At 41.7% G+C, this 12,107-nt stretch overlaps 1 protein-coding gene across 4 annotated transcripts in view; it reads right to left on the minus strand.

The window, feature by feature from the left end:
* Positions 1 to 12,107, minus strand: part of scaper (S-phase cyclin A-associated protein in the ER) — a 49,538-nt gene that overhangs the window by 36,827 nt on the left and 604 nt on the right. For 2 of the 4 annotated variants that reach the window (XM_088297594.1, XM_088297595.1), the window contains exons 2-12: positions 6,825 to 6,942; positions 6,105 to 6,181; positions 5,432 to 5,629; positions 3,801 to 3,901; positions 3,366 to 3,482; positions 2,612 to 2,739; positions 2,233 to 2,519; positions 1,483 to 1,833; positions 650 to 817; positions 497 to 563; positions 296 to 413 (exon numbers count right to left, since the gene is read on the minus strand). In XM_088297594.1, coding sequence (XP_088153720.1) covers positions 296 to 413; positions 497 to 563; positions 650 to 817; positions 1,483 to 1,833; positions 2,233 to 2,519; positions 2,612 to 2,739; positions 3,366 to 3,482; positions 3,801 to 3,901; positions 5,432 to 5,629; positions 6,105 to 6,181; positions 6,825 to 6,942 — 1,730 coding nt within the window. Of the gene's footprint in view, positions 1 to 295; positions 414 to 496; positions 564 to 649; positions 818 to 1,482; positions 1,834 to 2,232; positions 2,520 to 2,611; positions 2,740 to 3,365; positions 3,483 to 3,800; positions 3,902 to 5,431; positions 5,630 to 6,104; positions 6,182 to 6,824; positions 6,943 to 9,297; positions 9,682 to 12,107 lie in introns of those variants that run through there. The other 2 variants (XM_088297596.1, XM_088297597.1) reach the window with 2 other exon arrangements.

A 12,107-nucleotide genomic window follows, 5' to 3' on the forward strand; every position in this document is an offset into this window, starting at 1 on the left:
CAAAGTGTTTTTCCATCGCAACAAAATTTTGAACATCAAAATTTCCTGGCGACCGTTTGTGACCGTGAATCAACTCTTTTAAAAAATTAAAAATTCAACATTCGGGCCTTGCGCAAACCCTCGCGACCCAGTGAGACACAGGATTTAAATCCTTCTAAAAAATAAGGTGAAGTATCAGCAAACAAGTAGGTTGAGTTGTACCCAAAAGGCACTTAAGACGGATTAAAGTAATTTCGTTTGCAATTAAATTGATACCATGACAAGAAGTTCTTAGTTTTTCAAAAGAAAACTGCACCTTTTGCGTGACGGTGAGGACAATTTTTCATGCATGTGGATTCCGTGTCCAGGAGGGCGAGCAGGCTCTTCCTCCACCATGTCGCCCCATGACGTATTCTGACGCCATGCCTCCCTTGCTGCATATGATAGATAAAGAAAATATCGGGTGTAAAACATTTATATCCGATTTACAGCCGAGCTGACACATCGAAATTCATACCATCATAATCTGCCAACATCTCACTCCACTCCATATTGGGCCCACATCCTCCATTAGCCATACCAGCCTGGAAGAGTGTAAAGGAAATCAGGAAAAGAGATAAGATGAACGAAGTACTCTCTCTAGGGAGGGAAATTTGCCCATTTGTCTAACCGGGAAGTCATTTTCGTTGTCTGTTGCAAGATCATTGTTCTCTGCTTGAATCTCTCTTGTCAGCTGCTCTTCTTCCGCGATGGCACTGGCAATTGCTTCTTCGTTAGCCTTCTCTAGTCGATCAGCAAGCTCTTCTTTCTTAGCCAGAACCTCTGCCATGGACTGAGGCTGGACACAAGGTGCAGGTGTCATCATACACAGTTTGACAAAAATAGTTTTTGACAAAATGCTTGCGTCTGGTCTTAATTTTTCCATCCGTAGGATCAACCATAACCAGACTTCGAATCACAGGGTGGTCGCAAAAAAATCACAAGTGCGGAAGCATTCCACTGTCATGCAGGGCATATTTGTGTGAGGATGAAGAGATGGTGGAAGCAGCAAACTACTTGCCTTTGTATACGGGGCAAGCAATTGACAGTAAAAAAAGTGGGTCTGAATATGAAGCACACATGAAGGTGGCCACCCCAAGAATAGAAATTGAAACATTTAAACGGTTAGTCCACCGAGGACTGATAGGAAATAAGTAACCGTTTTACTGGTTTATTAAACCTTTGCGCACATTGAGCGAGATCCATTGAACAAATATTTTTGCTTAACATACCACTCGCTACAAAACTAAACAAAAACATCTATTCGCAGCTATTCTTCAGTGAATGGTGCTAAAACAACATTACACACAGCTATGTAGTCTTGCCAACACATTTGGTCAGGGGGCGGCTTCAGCCCGATTTTGTTTAGGCGGTGAAGCACCCATGAGACCTTTGTGGACTCCTCGTACCAAACCCAAACCCACCACTCCCCTCCCCTCTGCTCCGCCATCTCTCAGCACTCACAGTGGAAAGCTCTGTGGGGTCCAGCACACTCTCCTGTTTCACAGCATCCATGGGAGTCTCAGCCTGTTGTGGAGCAGATGTGGCCATGCCCTGCGACGCACCCCCCTCAGCCACACTTTCCCCCAAGTCCGACGGTCCGCCGAGCCCATCCATCTGAGGTCGCTCAAGGGATGCAGAGCGGGCCGGAGCAGGGTGTGGGACTGATAAGGTCATGTCTGCTGGTGAGGCTGCAGCTGAACACGAGGTGGGCTCTGGGGCTTGGGAAGGGGTGATATCTGCTATAGGGGGAGGCGTGTGGTCACGGGGTACGTCGATACAATGCCCCGAGTCTTGTGCATTCTCTGCTGGGGGCTGCATCGACAGTCACACAGACACACACACACAAGCAAATGCAAGCTCCATTAAAAACGTGCATTTCAACAGAGCCGTAACAAAAACACAAATCATGCAGGGAATCTTGCTACTAACATGCCCTCAACACCCAATTCTGATCCAAATTTGAAGATGGATAAGAACTGGATTTTGAAACCATATGATGACTAAACAACGTGAGTTAATTGTGATTTCATGAGTAATAACTGATTCAAAGCCACTGAAATCAATCTATTGGGAAGCTGCGTGTTTCTGAAAATCATGAGCCCAAAACCAAAACATGTTGCGTGATGAAAACTGTCTCAATTCTATACTCATCATGAATAATCAATCTCTCCTTAGAGGAGACGCATTTCATGATGTAGCGAACCTAAGTACCTCCACTGTATCCCCGCTAACTTGATGTTTATCATCCTCTGGGCAATCATGGAGTGGAGGGACTTTCTTCTCCGAGTCCACCTGGCTTGTATCCACAGGCGTGGGGCACTGGGGTCTGATGGGATGCTCTTCTTTTGGCGGCACAAGTGACTGATCCTTGGTGCTGTCCTGCTTTGGGGCGACGTGAGTGGCCAAGACCGGACTGACCTTGGCGATCATGGTGGCTGAGCGAGGTTTGGCCGCACGTCCTCGCTGGACAGTTTCCCAGCCTTCAGAATCTTTTTTACCTAAATACAAAACAGTTGATTGCTTTTTTTCTTTTCTGTTCTTCAATTATTTGGGCAATCATTCAGGATTTGCATATAGAAAGGGGTCTTACTTGGCTTTTCGGCTGAAGAAGTCATCAGTTGGCTAGAACTTGGAGGAGATTGAGTACACTTCACTCGGTCTGCCCAACTAGGGCCCGTAAGGGATAGCCGGGCCGCTGCCAGGGCAGGTGGTGGTCCACTGAATAAGTCATGCATATCATATACAGCAACAAATGAATTAAAAATTAAATGACTGAATTATTTATGAGAGGATTCAATTTTTTTTCAATTCCATTTTGTCTGGTCAATTCACACCCCACTTCCAGTCTCAAACAGACATTTAAAGACTCTGCAGTTGTAAAAGTACAATCAATACCCATTTCCGGCAGCATCAAATTACAGAGCACTGCCTTTACAGAACAAATGTTTCAGCAGTCTTTAATTGTCACTTTCATCCTCAAATTCCCCTGATGCAACTAAAGAGTAACACTAACACACAAGAAAAAACATTCATGTAAATAAATGTCTCATGAACTACATGCTATACATCCATAAAAGATTTTGCCGTGAGATTACATGGCTCAAGTTTAATTTTCAATTTCAGATAGGTATTGATTAATAACTACACTGCTCCTGCAGAAAATACACATCGTTTTATTCACAATATTGATCTGAGTGTCAAAGTTGAGTATAATTATGTTTGTGAACGTAATATTGGTGTACAGTTTTTGTTGTGGGAGTGTCTAATAGATCAAAGTAAAAACCCAGCGATGTTGGCAGCATATTTTGGCACTGTATGGTGAAACAAAGAGAGAAAAGGCTTACCCAAAATTTAGGGTGCGACGTGCACCTGGGGAGGAAACCATTCTGTCTGCAGAGCCGCTAGGCACCACGTGACGTCCCGGTGACATCTTACGCAATTCCCAGGCTAAAGAGGTAGGTCTGCAGATTAAAAGGAGTGGTAATTGAGCCGAGACAGAACATAAACTCCCAGCTGTTTAGACACAGTATATATTTGGACAACTTAAGATTTCAATGACGAATTGCATAAGGACAGTCAAATGACACTTTTGTTGGTTTCTGTGGTAAAAGAGAATTCAATAAACTCGTGGGTCTTTTTGAAAAGGAGCCAGGGCCCATTGATCCTTTCTGTTTGTGCCTCAAAGGCAGCGAGCAGACACCAGTACTTTGTGGTCATAATTCAACCTTGCGGGGGCAAACAAACAGGAAATGGATGAGGGAGAAATACAAAGAGATCACCTGTTCTGGGCATCGGTTTTCTCGAGCTTCTCCTGGAGCTGGATCCAGTCTATGAGGGCTTTGAAATCCCGCACGTAGTTGTCCAACATCATCAACACTTCCTGAGAAAAAGTAAACAAACCCAAAATAACAAAAACACAGGAAAGGGGAATTATTCCTTTCAATACGACAATGAAATGGAAAGAGATGTTTAGAATATTATTATAGTAAATCTGCTAGTCCGTTATTTTATTTTTTTAAATAGAACTTTAGAAGCACAGCTGAAACTGGACACAGGAGAGTTGCTGGAAAGCCCCGACAAGTTCATGTGCGCAAAACATTTTGAGGCAGAACAGAGGAGGTACATTCTTGACAGGGAATGCCTCTTATCTGCACTTGCTTTTTCAGATGTCCCAGAGGTGTTGGCCTGTTGGGAGCTACCCCCCACCAAGGCCACAACCAACCTTCCCAGAGCTCTAATGAAAGCAGACAACTAATGGATGGGGATCGTGAAGGGAGTGGTAATTGAGAGTAAAGCTTCACAGTGCTTTTAGTTAATAGACAAGTCAGGCCAGTGAAAGATGCATCCAGCAGCAGCTCTGATGATTGGAGCTGGTTAACAAAGACCGCCGCTGATTTGGTAATGAAGGCCGAGTCGGTCCTCTGACGGACAAAGTCCACAGCGAGTGTAGGCATCGTAAAGTGGCTTTTAGCATGTTAACAGGCACACTTACCAAAATACAACCCTCACATAACATTTCACGACAAATGACAACATGTTTAACCTCCAAGAGGCCTTGCCATTAGGTTGGTCAGTAAAAGCCAGTGGTCCATACATGCGCACAAAGCAAATGAAACTTTTAGATTTTTGGGGGGCTTCATTTAGAGGATGAATGTGCAAAAATATACACTCACTAGCACAATATTGATAATTACACATTTATAGTCAACTTTCTATTTATAAGCTGCATCAAAATGTTGTCAGAGCACTCACATTCAGGATGACTCCATAATCTATTTCCACTGAGCCCAAACTGGATGGGATGGGGATTATGAACAGCACCCAGTTCCATAGCCATTAGAGAGCATTATAGTGTGTTGAGAGATGAGTGGGGTTTAAAAAAAAAAACAAAACTGGCTCCCAGATGCAGATGTCTGACAACATAATGATCACACCACATGGATCATAGCTACCGTCCTGACCACAGACAGTCACCAGAATCATGCTCGGCAAAATGTAGCATGGCAGATGAATCAATACAAGACAAGAAACGGCAATGCCATACATAATGTAGCACAGAAACAAAACTCACAAAATCAGCTCACAGGCCTGGTTGAGGGTCTCGCAACATGCAAGTTTCAGAAAAAGTCAAATGCCCAAGAAAACACACATCTGTTGTTCAAGGTCTGTCAGCAAATTCAGAGCAGGTTGTCAAGGGCGAGCCCTGTGATAATTCTCTCAGCAGTGTGGGCCTCTGATAAAAAGCAGAACTCCAAGAAGAATGTGGCCTGTAATTAGACGTCAATGTCTCCCTCTAGTGTCGCCAGCAAAAAAAGCTTATTTTGAGCACATGGTCACAAAAAGTAGGCTTTAGTTTGTGAAGTTCTATTGTGTACTTTATGTCCAAAGAATGTTTTTCAAATATGCCCACCTTGCATTCTACGACACTTTGATCGGATTCGCATGTGACATAGATCTCATCCACCGCACGCCGCAAGTTGTCAAACAGGAAGGCCCAGTAACGTGCGCGTAGGTCCACTTTGCGAGGCTGCCGGGCTTTGGTAGGGCTCTTCTCAGTCGCTTTGTCCAACAAGGCGCCAGCTGTGCTTTTACTCTCCACACCAGCACTCTAAAAACAAACAAAACAAAAAAAAAGACGCAAGTAGTTTTAACTTAGTGAAATGAGATACAGTAAACATAAAAGTCAACACATGAAATGACAGAAGAGATTGTTGTCAGATGTACGAAACAGCTATGATTGACAATTTACAAATACGGCAGGAAAGACTTCATGTGGGGTTAATCAGAGGCGCTTTAAATGGTCGTAGGTACAAGTTGACTCTGACCACAGCCACATTATTATCAGTTGTTTATTTTTTTGTCATATTAATGGTAGAACATGTTTTAAAATAATTAAAGTGGGCTCTTTTACTTAAAGTTTACTTATTAAATTTGAACAGGGGGGTGTAGTAAATGTTTTGTATTCACAGTGCACTAAGTTCACGTGAAATGCTTAGGGCTTCGTTTAAGAGTGCTAAAGAACCAAGCACGCATTTCAAATTTAGTAGCTGCTGCCCTCTGGTGGCGATAGATCCAACACTCACCTGCTTCTTATTCCTTTGCTGCCCAGAATGAGTCCTCTGAGCTCTTGAGCTGCTAGTGGAGTGACTTTTGGACTTTACTGTTCGGGGAAAAAATGGAAAGCAACTGATCCACTTGGAAATGCATCCCAACAGACAGAATGTTTTATCATGCATAATAGATGAAAAGCAATTTAGAAGTGCTGTAGATAGAATATCCACATAAATCTGTGACAATGGCGCACATCAAGTTCACAGCGGTTCTTATACATTTTCAAAGTACTATTTTAATATTTGTGGCAGTCAATCAAAGTGTCAATCGTGTCTTGTGTGATGTCATGCATGAATCTTTTGAATTGATTGTTTTTATGGCATCAGGGGATTAGTTTCTGTAAAATCCAGTTTTTATTTATTGTAGACAATACATTGTATTGTTCTTTCTGACAGTTCCAATAATCTTTAAACTTTTCAAAATTGTCAAATTCCTTAGACTTGAACATAGCATTGAGATATTCTACTAAAGAACAGTAACTCATAATTGTGTGTAGAAAGAACAATGCATCGTGGTACAAAATGGGCTAAAAAGAAGAAGAAAAAAAATTGTTCTAGAACTGCACTGAGGGAGTGTGGGAGGAGTGTGAGTGGGAGAACAGAGTGAAAAGAGTGGCTCCTTAAGTGAACAATAAAATAGTTTAAGGTCGCTCTGCAATGCAAAATCATGCATTTTGCTTGAGAAGCACCAACCTTCTTCCTCTTTATTCTCCAGCGGGACACTCCATGCAATCAAGTTCCGAGCAGCACGGCCCTCTTCGGCAACAATCTTGCGTACTTTGTCATGACTGTTGGAGCGCTGGAAAGATGCCTGCAAGAGGATCCAAAACATCAATATTTCACCTCATACAGGATCTTCTACAAGATGGTGGAAAGCAGTCTGACTGATGATAAGGAAAGTTTTACTGAAATTTACACGCCGCATAAAATGGAGCCATGAGCTACGAGTGAACCAGTTTACAAAATTTTCGAGATGTGAGCTACTGTTGGCCAAATTGTGCCCGTAGTTCCCAATTGTTTATTGCAAGTTGTTAAAATAAAAAGTGATGTACAACAGTGGTAAACATGACTCGGTTAAAGCTTATTTGAAGTGTGGCAGCCATAAAATTCTAAGTTAATATTATTAGTTAAACACAAAAAGTTTATCAGTTTGAACATTAAATACAGTCTTTTTAGTGTATTCAATTAAATATAGCTTGAAGATTACTAGCAAATCTTTGTATTCTGTTTTTATTTATGGAATGGGGTTATAATTGGACGTGAATTGTCACTATTATTAGTTACTGCAGAACGTGAAAGTTAGCGGTGGTTTTTGCACAATACTTGATTAAAATCTAAACTTTTGCAAAAGATACTAAATTATTATTAATTATCAGTACTTAGTATTCGCGAGCCCTTAATTCATGTACTTGTCCAATTTTATGAAGACTTGGAAATCAAAGTCATCTTTGTCTACAAACCCAGATTTCAAAACGCCACATCCTGAGATTAAACGTTCAATCTGCTAATTACGACACATTGCTCCCAAGGTTTCGGCGTAATCCACGATATGCTTCAAAGACGCTGAAGGAACAAGCGACTCTCTTCCAGATGAAACTATCCACCCATTTCAGCTGTGCATCTCCAAGTAGTATTTCAAATAGAAAATGCAGGCCTTGCCTACTGTATATGAGGTCAGAGCATTATGTGACACACATGACTGCACTTGAGTGAAAGAAAGTCACAGTTTTTCTTACACACATGCCAATCCAGTGACAATTTATATTGGATGAATTCTTTGATCGTGTAGTTCAGTACATCTTGTACTGGTCTCAGTAGTCCTATTGAATGACGTGCGTTGCTTTGCGTTTGGCAGTCTACTGAAAGGATATTGTTGCTATGGTTACCCTTTTCGTGCAGTGCTTAAAATGTGGCGTCAATGTCTACAAATGAGCATGTTGCAGACTTAAAAACTAGAAATTATTATTTCGGAAGTGAGCACAACCAGCCACGGAATCCACAGTTGTTTCACTCCATGCTACAGAGCTGTTCAATATGTTGCACTGTAACAGTAATGCAACATATTGGTGAGCACTGGAGGCAAATGCACCACGGAGCGAAAAAAATTATACAGAAACAAGACTGTGACACGAAACAGCTCGAGGCTTGAACCAACCCGCTTTGCGCCCGACATGCATCATGGCTGACCTACACATCGAGTATGCATCAGTGACTGTAGAAGCATGAATACTGGAAGGCAAGTCCCTCATCACATATTTGTCCTTTGTGCCATAAGATTGGGATGTGAAATAAAATGTGGCAGTGGATTATCTTGTATTTTTAAGTGTTGAAAGGAGAGACCAACTGTGCTTTGCATTTTATACGACGTAAACAATACGATAAAGACAACTTGACGTGCTTTGTTGTTAAGACCGCTTGATTCCGGTATTCATGTCCTCAGTCTTTCATTCACTGACTTCTTTCTCTGTATGATGGCATCTACCTCCACTGCATTATTTAATAACTATTCTGATACAAGCAAAGTCGAAAACATCCTTTTTAATGTTCAACCTGAAACGACACATTTTATTGCCAATCAGTCAGTCATCCTGTCATCAGAAAGAAAACGTGTTCTGTTCGGTTCCATCTAAAGCAATACAACAATAAATTCTCGATAGCTTACGAAAACAACATGCCGCGTCAGAATCGTTTCAAGAGTTATTCATCAAGTGTAATAGCATGTGTGGGTGTCACATTAAGCAGTGCCAACATGCACAGTGCATTGGTCCTGATACTATTTAATGTTCTCCAGGGAGATACCCAGCTGACCTACTTTTGGTGCGCAAAAATTCTTCCCGTCAAGTGACCTTAGCGCTTTATTCTTCCGAGCGAGAAGAACACAGAGATGAGAAAGAAGATAACACTGAGCCACGAACGTAAATACAGGAGAATCCCTTGCCTGCTCGCTGCTCATGGGAAACACATTGCTTGAACCCACCTAATTAGCAGAGCACCACCAGTCTGGGTGCAAACTCTTTTGCTGCGCACCGGAAACAAGACCCATTTTTCAAGCCGGTGCTTAGTAAGGAGCAAGTGTAAGGTTTCCCTTTCAGTCTGGCAAGCGGAAAAAAAAAAAAAAAAACAGGAGCGAGCCCCTTAGGAGAAGAGCAAAACATGAAATACATACGGAATAGAAGACGACTGCAGAAGCCGCTTCTTGGTCCTCGTCCAGCCCTGACATGCTGTTGCTGCCCACTTCAGGCGCCCTCTTCCCCCTCACCAGCAGTGCCACTTGTACTACAAGCCATGGCCATCTGACAGGGGGACAAAAATAGACTCCCAGTGCTCGCTCCACAATGTCAGAGCAACTTGCCCCTATAGTTCAACTTGTCTCTGAGAAGACCGGGGAGTTAGGCCCAAACTGGCTGCTGCTGTCCATCAGCTCGACACTACAAAACGCTTGTTACATTTGCAGCTTCTGTGCTCTACTTGGGAGCCCCCCACACACACACTCTCTCTTCCTCGCACTCTCCTTCTGCCGCCACTCTGCGCAGTCATGCACACAGCCCCCCCAACCTGTGTAGCCAGTGATGAGAGTGTAGCTGCAGGCGAAGGGACAGTGCGTGTGTGTGTGTGTGCGTGTGTAACCACGCATTCGCATTAGCAACATAAGAGTGATGCTCAGAATCTGATTGGACTCCGCATATGATGATTCATACTCTTAATGTGGGGTGGGAGGTTGTTAGTGCAAGCCTTCGTGGTTTAACGGCATGCAAAAATGCTACATTAGAATCAGCTATTTTCTCTTAAAGATTTGTTGAATCTTTTTAACGGGCCGTGCCGTCGATGGAGAAGTAGTTAGCGCAGCCAAAAGGTCCTAAATATCAGCTCACGCCCACTGTGTGGAGTTCCGAAAATATTAGGGCGGAACAATTAATTGAATACAAATCGACATCAATATGTAGTAGAATGGAATTTTCAAAGCGCAGTCTATACATTTTGGAAAAAAGAAACTCAGTAATGTGCATTGTTCTATTTATTTATATTAGTGTAGTGTTTAGTGCTTAAGACGTGTAGCCCAAATGTTTGCATATGATTATTGTAACAAGAAAAGTTGAAGTGATAAAGCCACAGATTTGTTTGCCTTATTGTTGCAATTTGATTTGTGACTTACTGTGTTTTGTTTACGCCAGGCTTGTTTGGTAGAATTTTGTGAAGTTGCTGTAGTGCATACTTGAAAGACTGCAAGTCAGTGTTTAATGACTTAACAACTTTGAAGTAGATAAATATTCTCTTTAATAGTAATTCATGGTTTATGTGCTTTACTTTTATCGTAAGCCTAACCCACAAAACCAAACATACAATAAATCTGAAAGTTACCTGTAAAACAGATTAATTTATTGCTTGTGTTTGTTTAAAAAAGATACATGGGAAGAGGACATTAAAAAAAATGAAATTAAATCATTATCACAATATTGAGGGAGAAAAAAAATTTGAATACTTATTTTTCAAAATCATTCAGCACTATAAAACATGCATGTAATATTAGTTGAGGAGTGGTTGTTCGTCAATATAAGTCGCGCGATTAACTTGTGTCCAGTCCAGCCGGTGCACCCCAACTTCTGACAAGGCAACTTGGATGAGCTCCAGCTCATCTGCGCCTCTAATGAGGACAAGCGTTATCCGCTAAAAAAATTATTGTCGACGCGCCGTCGAGTGCTGCATGTGTCTGCGTGTTGGCGGTTAATTTGGGATGGTTGCTGGCAGCCATGATGGCCAGGACCAGCATGGAAATACAGAAGCTGTTCAGCAAAATTCGCACATTTTACCAGAAATTACCGATGGCCACCCCACCTCTGGTCATGAGTGTAGTGTCTGACATGTAAATGTCAAACTCAAAATCGCAGGCCAGATGCCCCCATTGTATGTGGCCTGTGGAAGCTGTCCACATTTTTCCCTTGACTTATCTTCAGAACTAGTTATGGACCACAAAGCTGATAGCAATCAATTGCAGGTGCAACTAATGTGGGAGGAAAACGGAGTAATTAGAGAAAACCCACGCAGGCACGGGGAGAACCTGCAAACTCCACACAGGAAGGCTGGAGCCCAGAATCGAATCCTGGACCTGTGCACTGTGAGTCGAGCGTGCTAACCAGTTGACCACCCATAGTTTTTTTTTTTTTTTAAGTGTCAGATTTGTGTGTGAGCTTGACCTAGAGATGACAGAATTTCAACAGTATGGGTGTTTGTATGAAAGCGTTTCAGTCGTGCGTATGAGCAAAAAATAAATACAAATTTCACTAGTGTGTATGAACGTGTTTCACTTGTGTATGAGCGTATTTCAGCTGCGTGAATGAGCGAAAGAAAATGTCACTAGTGTGTGAGCGCGTTTCACCTATGCATATGAGCAAAAATAAATAAATAAATAAATCACGAGTGTCTATGAGCAAAGGTTACTGACATTTCTGCCCGCTTTTATATTTCTTTAAAATTTCATAATTTCCTTAATTTTTATCATCACGTTGACAAAAATGTAAAAACCTTTTTGTTCCTTTACTCCGACTCTTTCTGGTTACATTGATCTTAGTGGGGAAAAACAAGATTTTGAATTTTGTTGTCATGTCCCTACTTTAGAGTAAAACCGTATAACTATTAAAGTATAATTATTTCGCAACATTCTCCGAAACTAACTTTTTCAATACATCTACAAAATGGTGGCCACTTGTTATGATGCTAGAACTGCAACTTCCAGTGGCATAAAAAAAACAGTTTAAGACATTAAGAACAAGCAACGTTTTTCTTTTTTTAGTTAAGTGTTTGACGGCTTAACAATTTACAAAGTTCAAAGTGTTATTGTGGCATTTAGCTACGTCATTAAAAAGAAGTAACTTTTATTTTCCTAAAACGAAACCATTTTATTTTAAATGACAATAAATTTGTTCCCATTCACACAAAATATACGCAGTTTGATTTGGCAGCTCACAGTACACCAACACT

The sequence above is a fragment of the Idiotropiscis lumnitzeri genome, chromosome 6 (genome assembly GCF_059441095.1).
Source record: "Idiotropiscis lumnitzeri isolate Australia: NSW breed Sydney's pygmy pipehorse chromosome 6, RoL_Ilum_1.0, whole genome shotgun sequence".
Taxonomy (NCBI): domain Eukaryota; kingdom Metazoa; phylum Chordata; class Actinopteri; order Syngnathiformes; family Syngnathidae; genus Idiotropiscis; species Idiotropiscis lumnitzeri.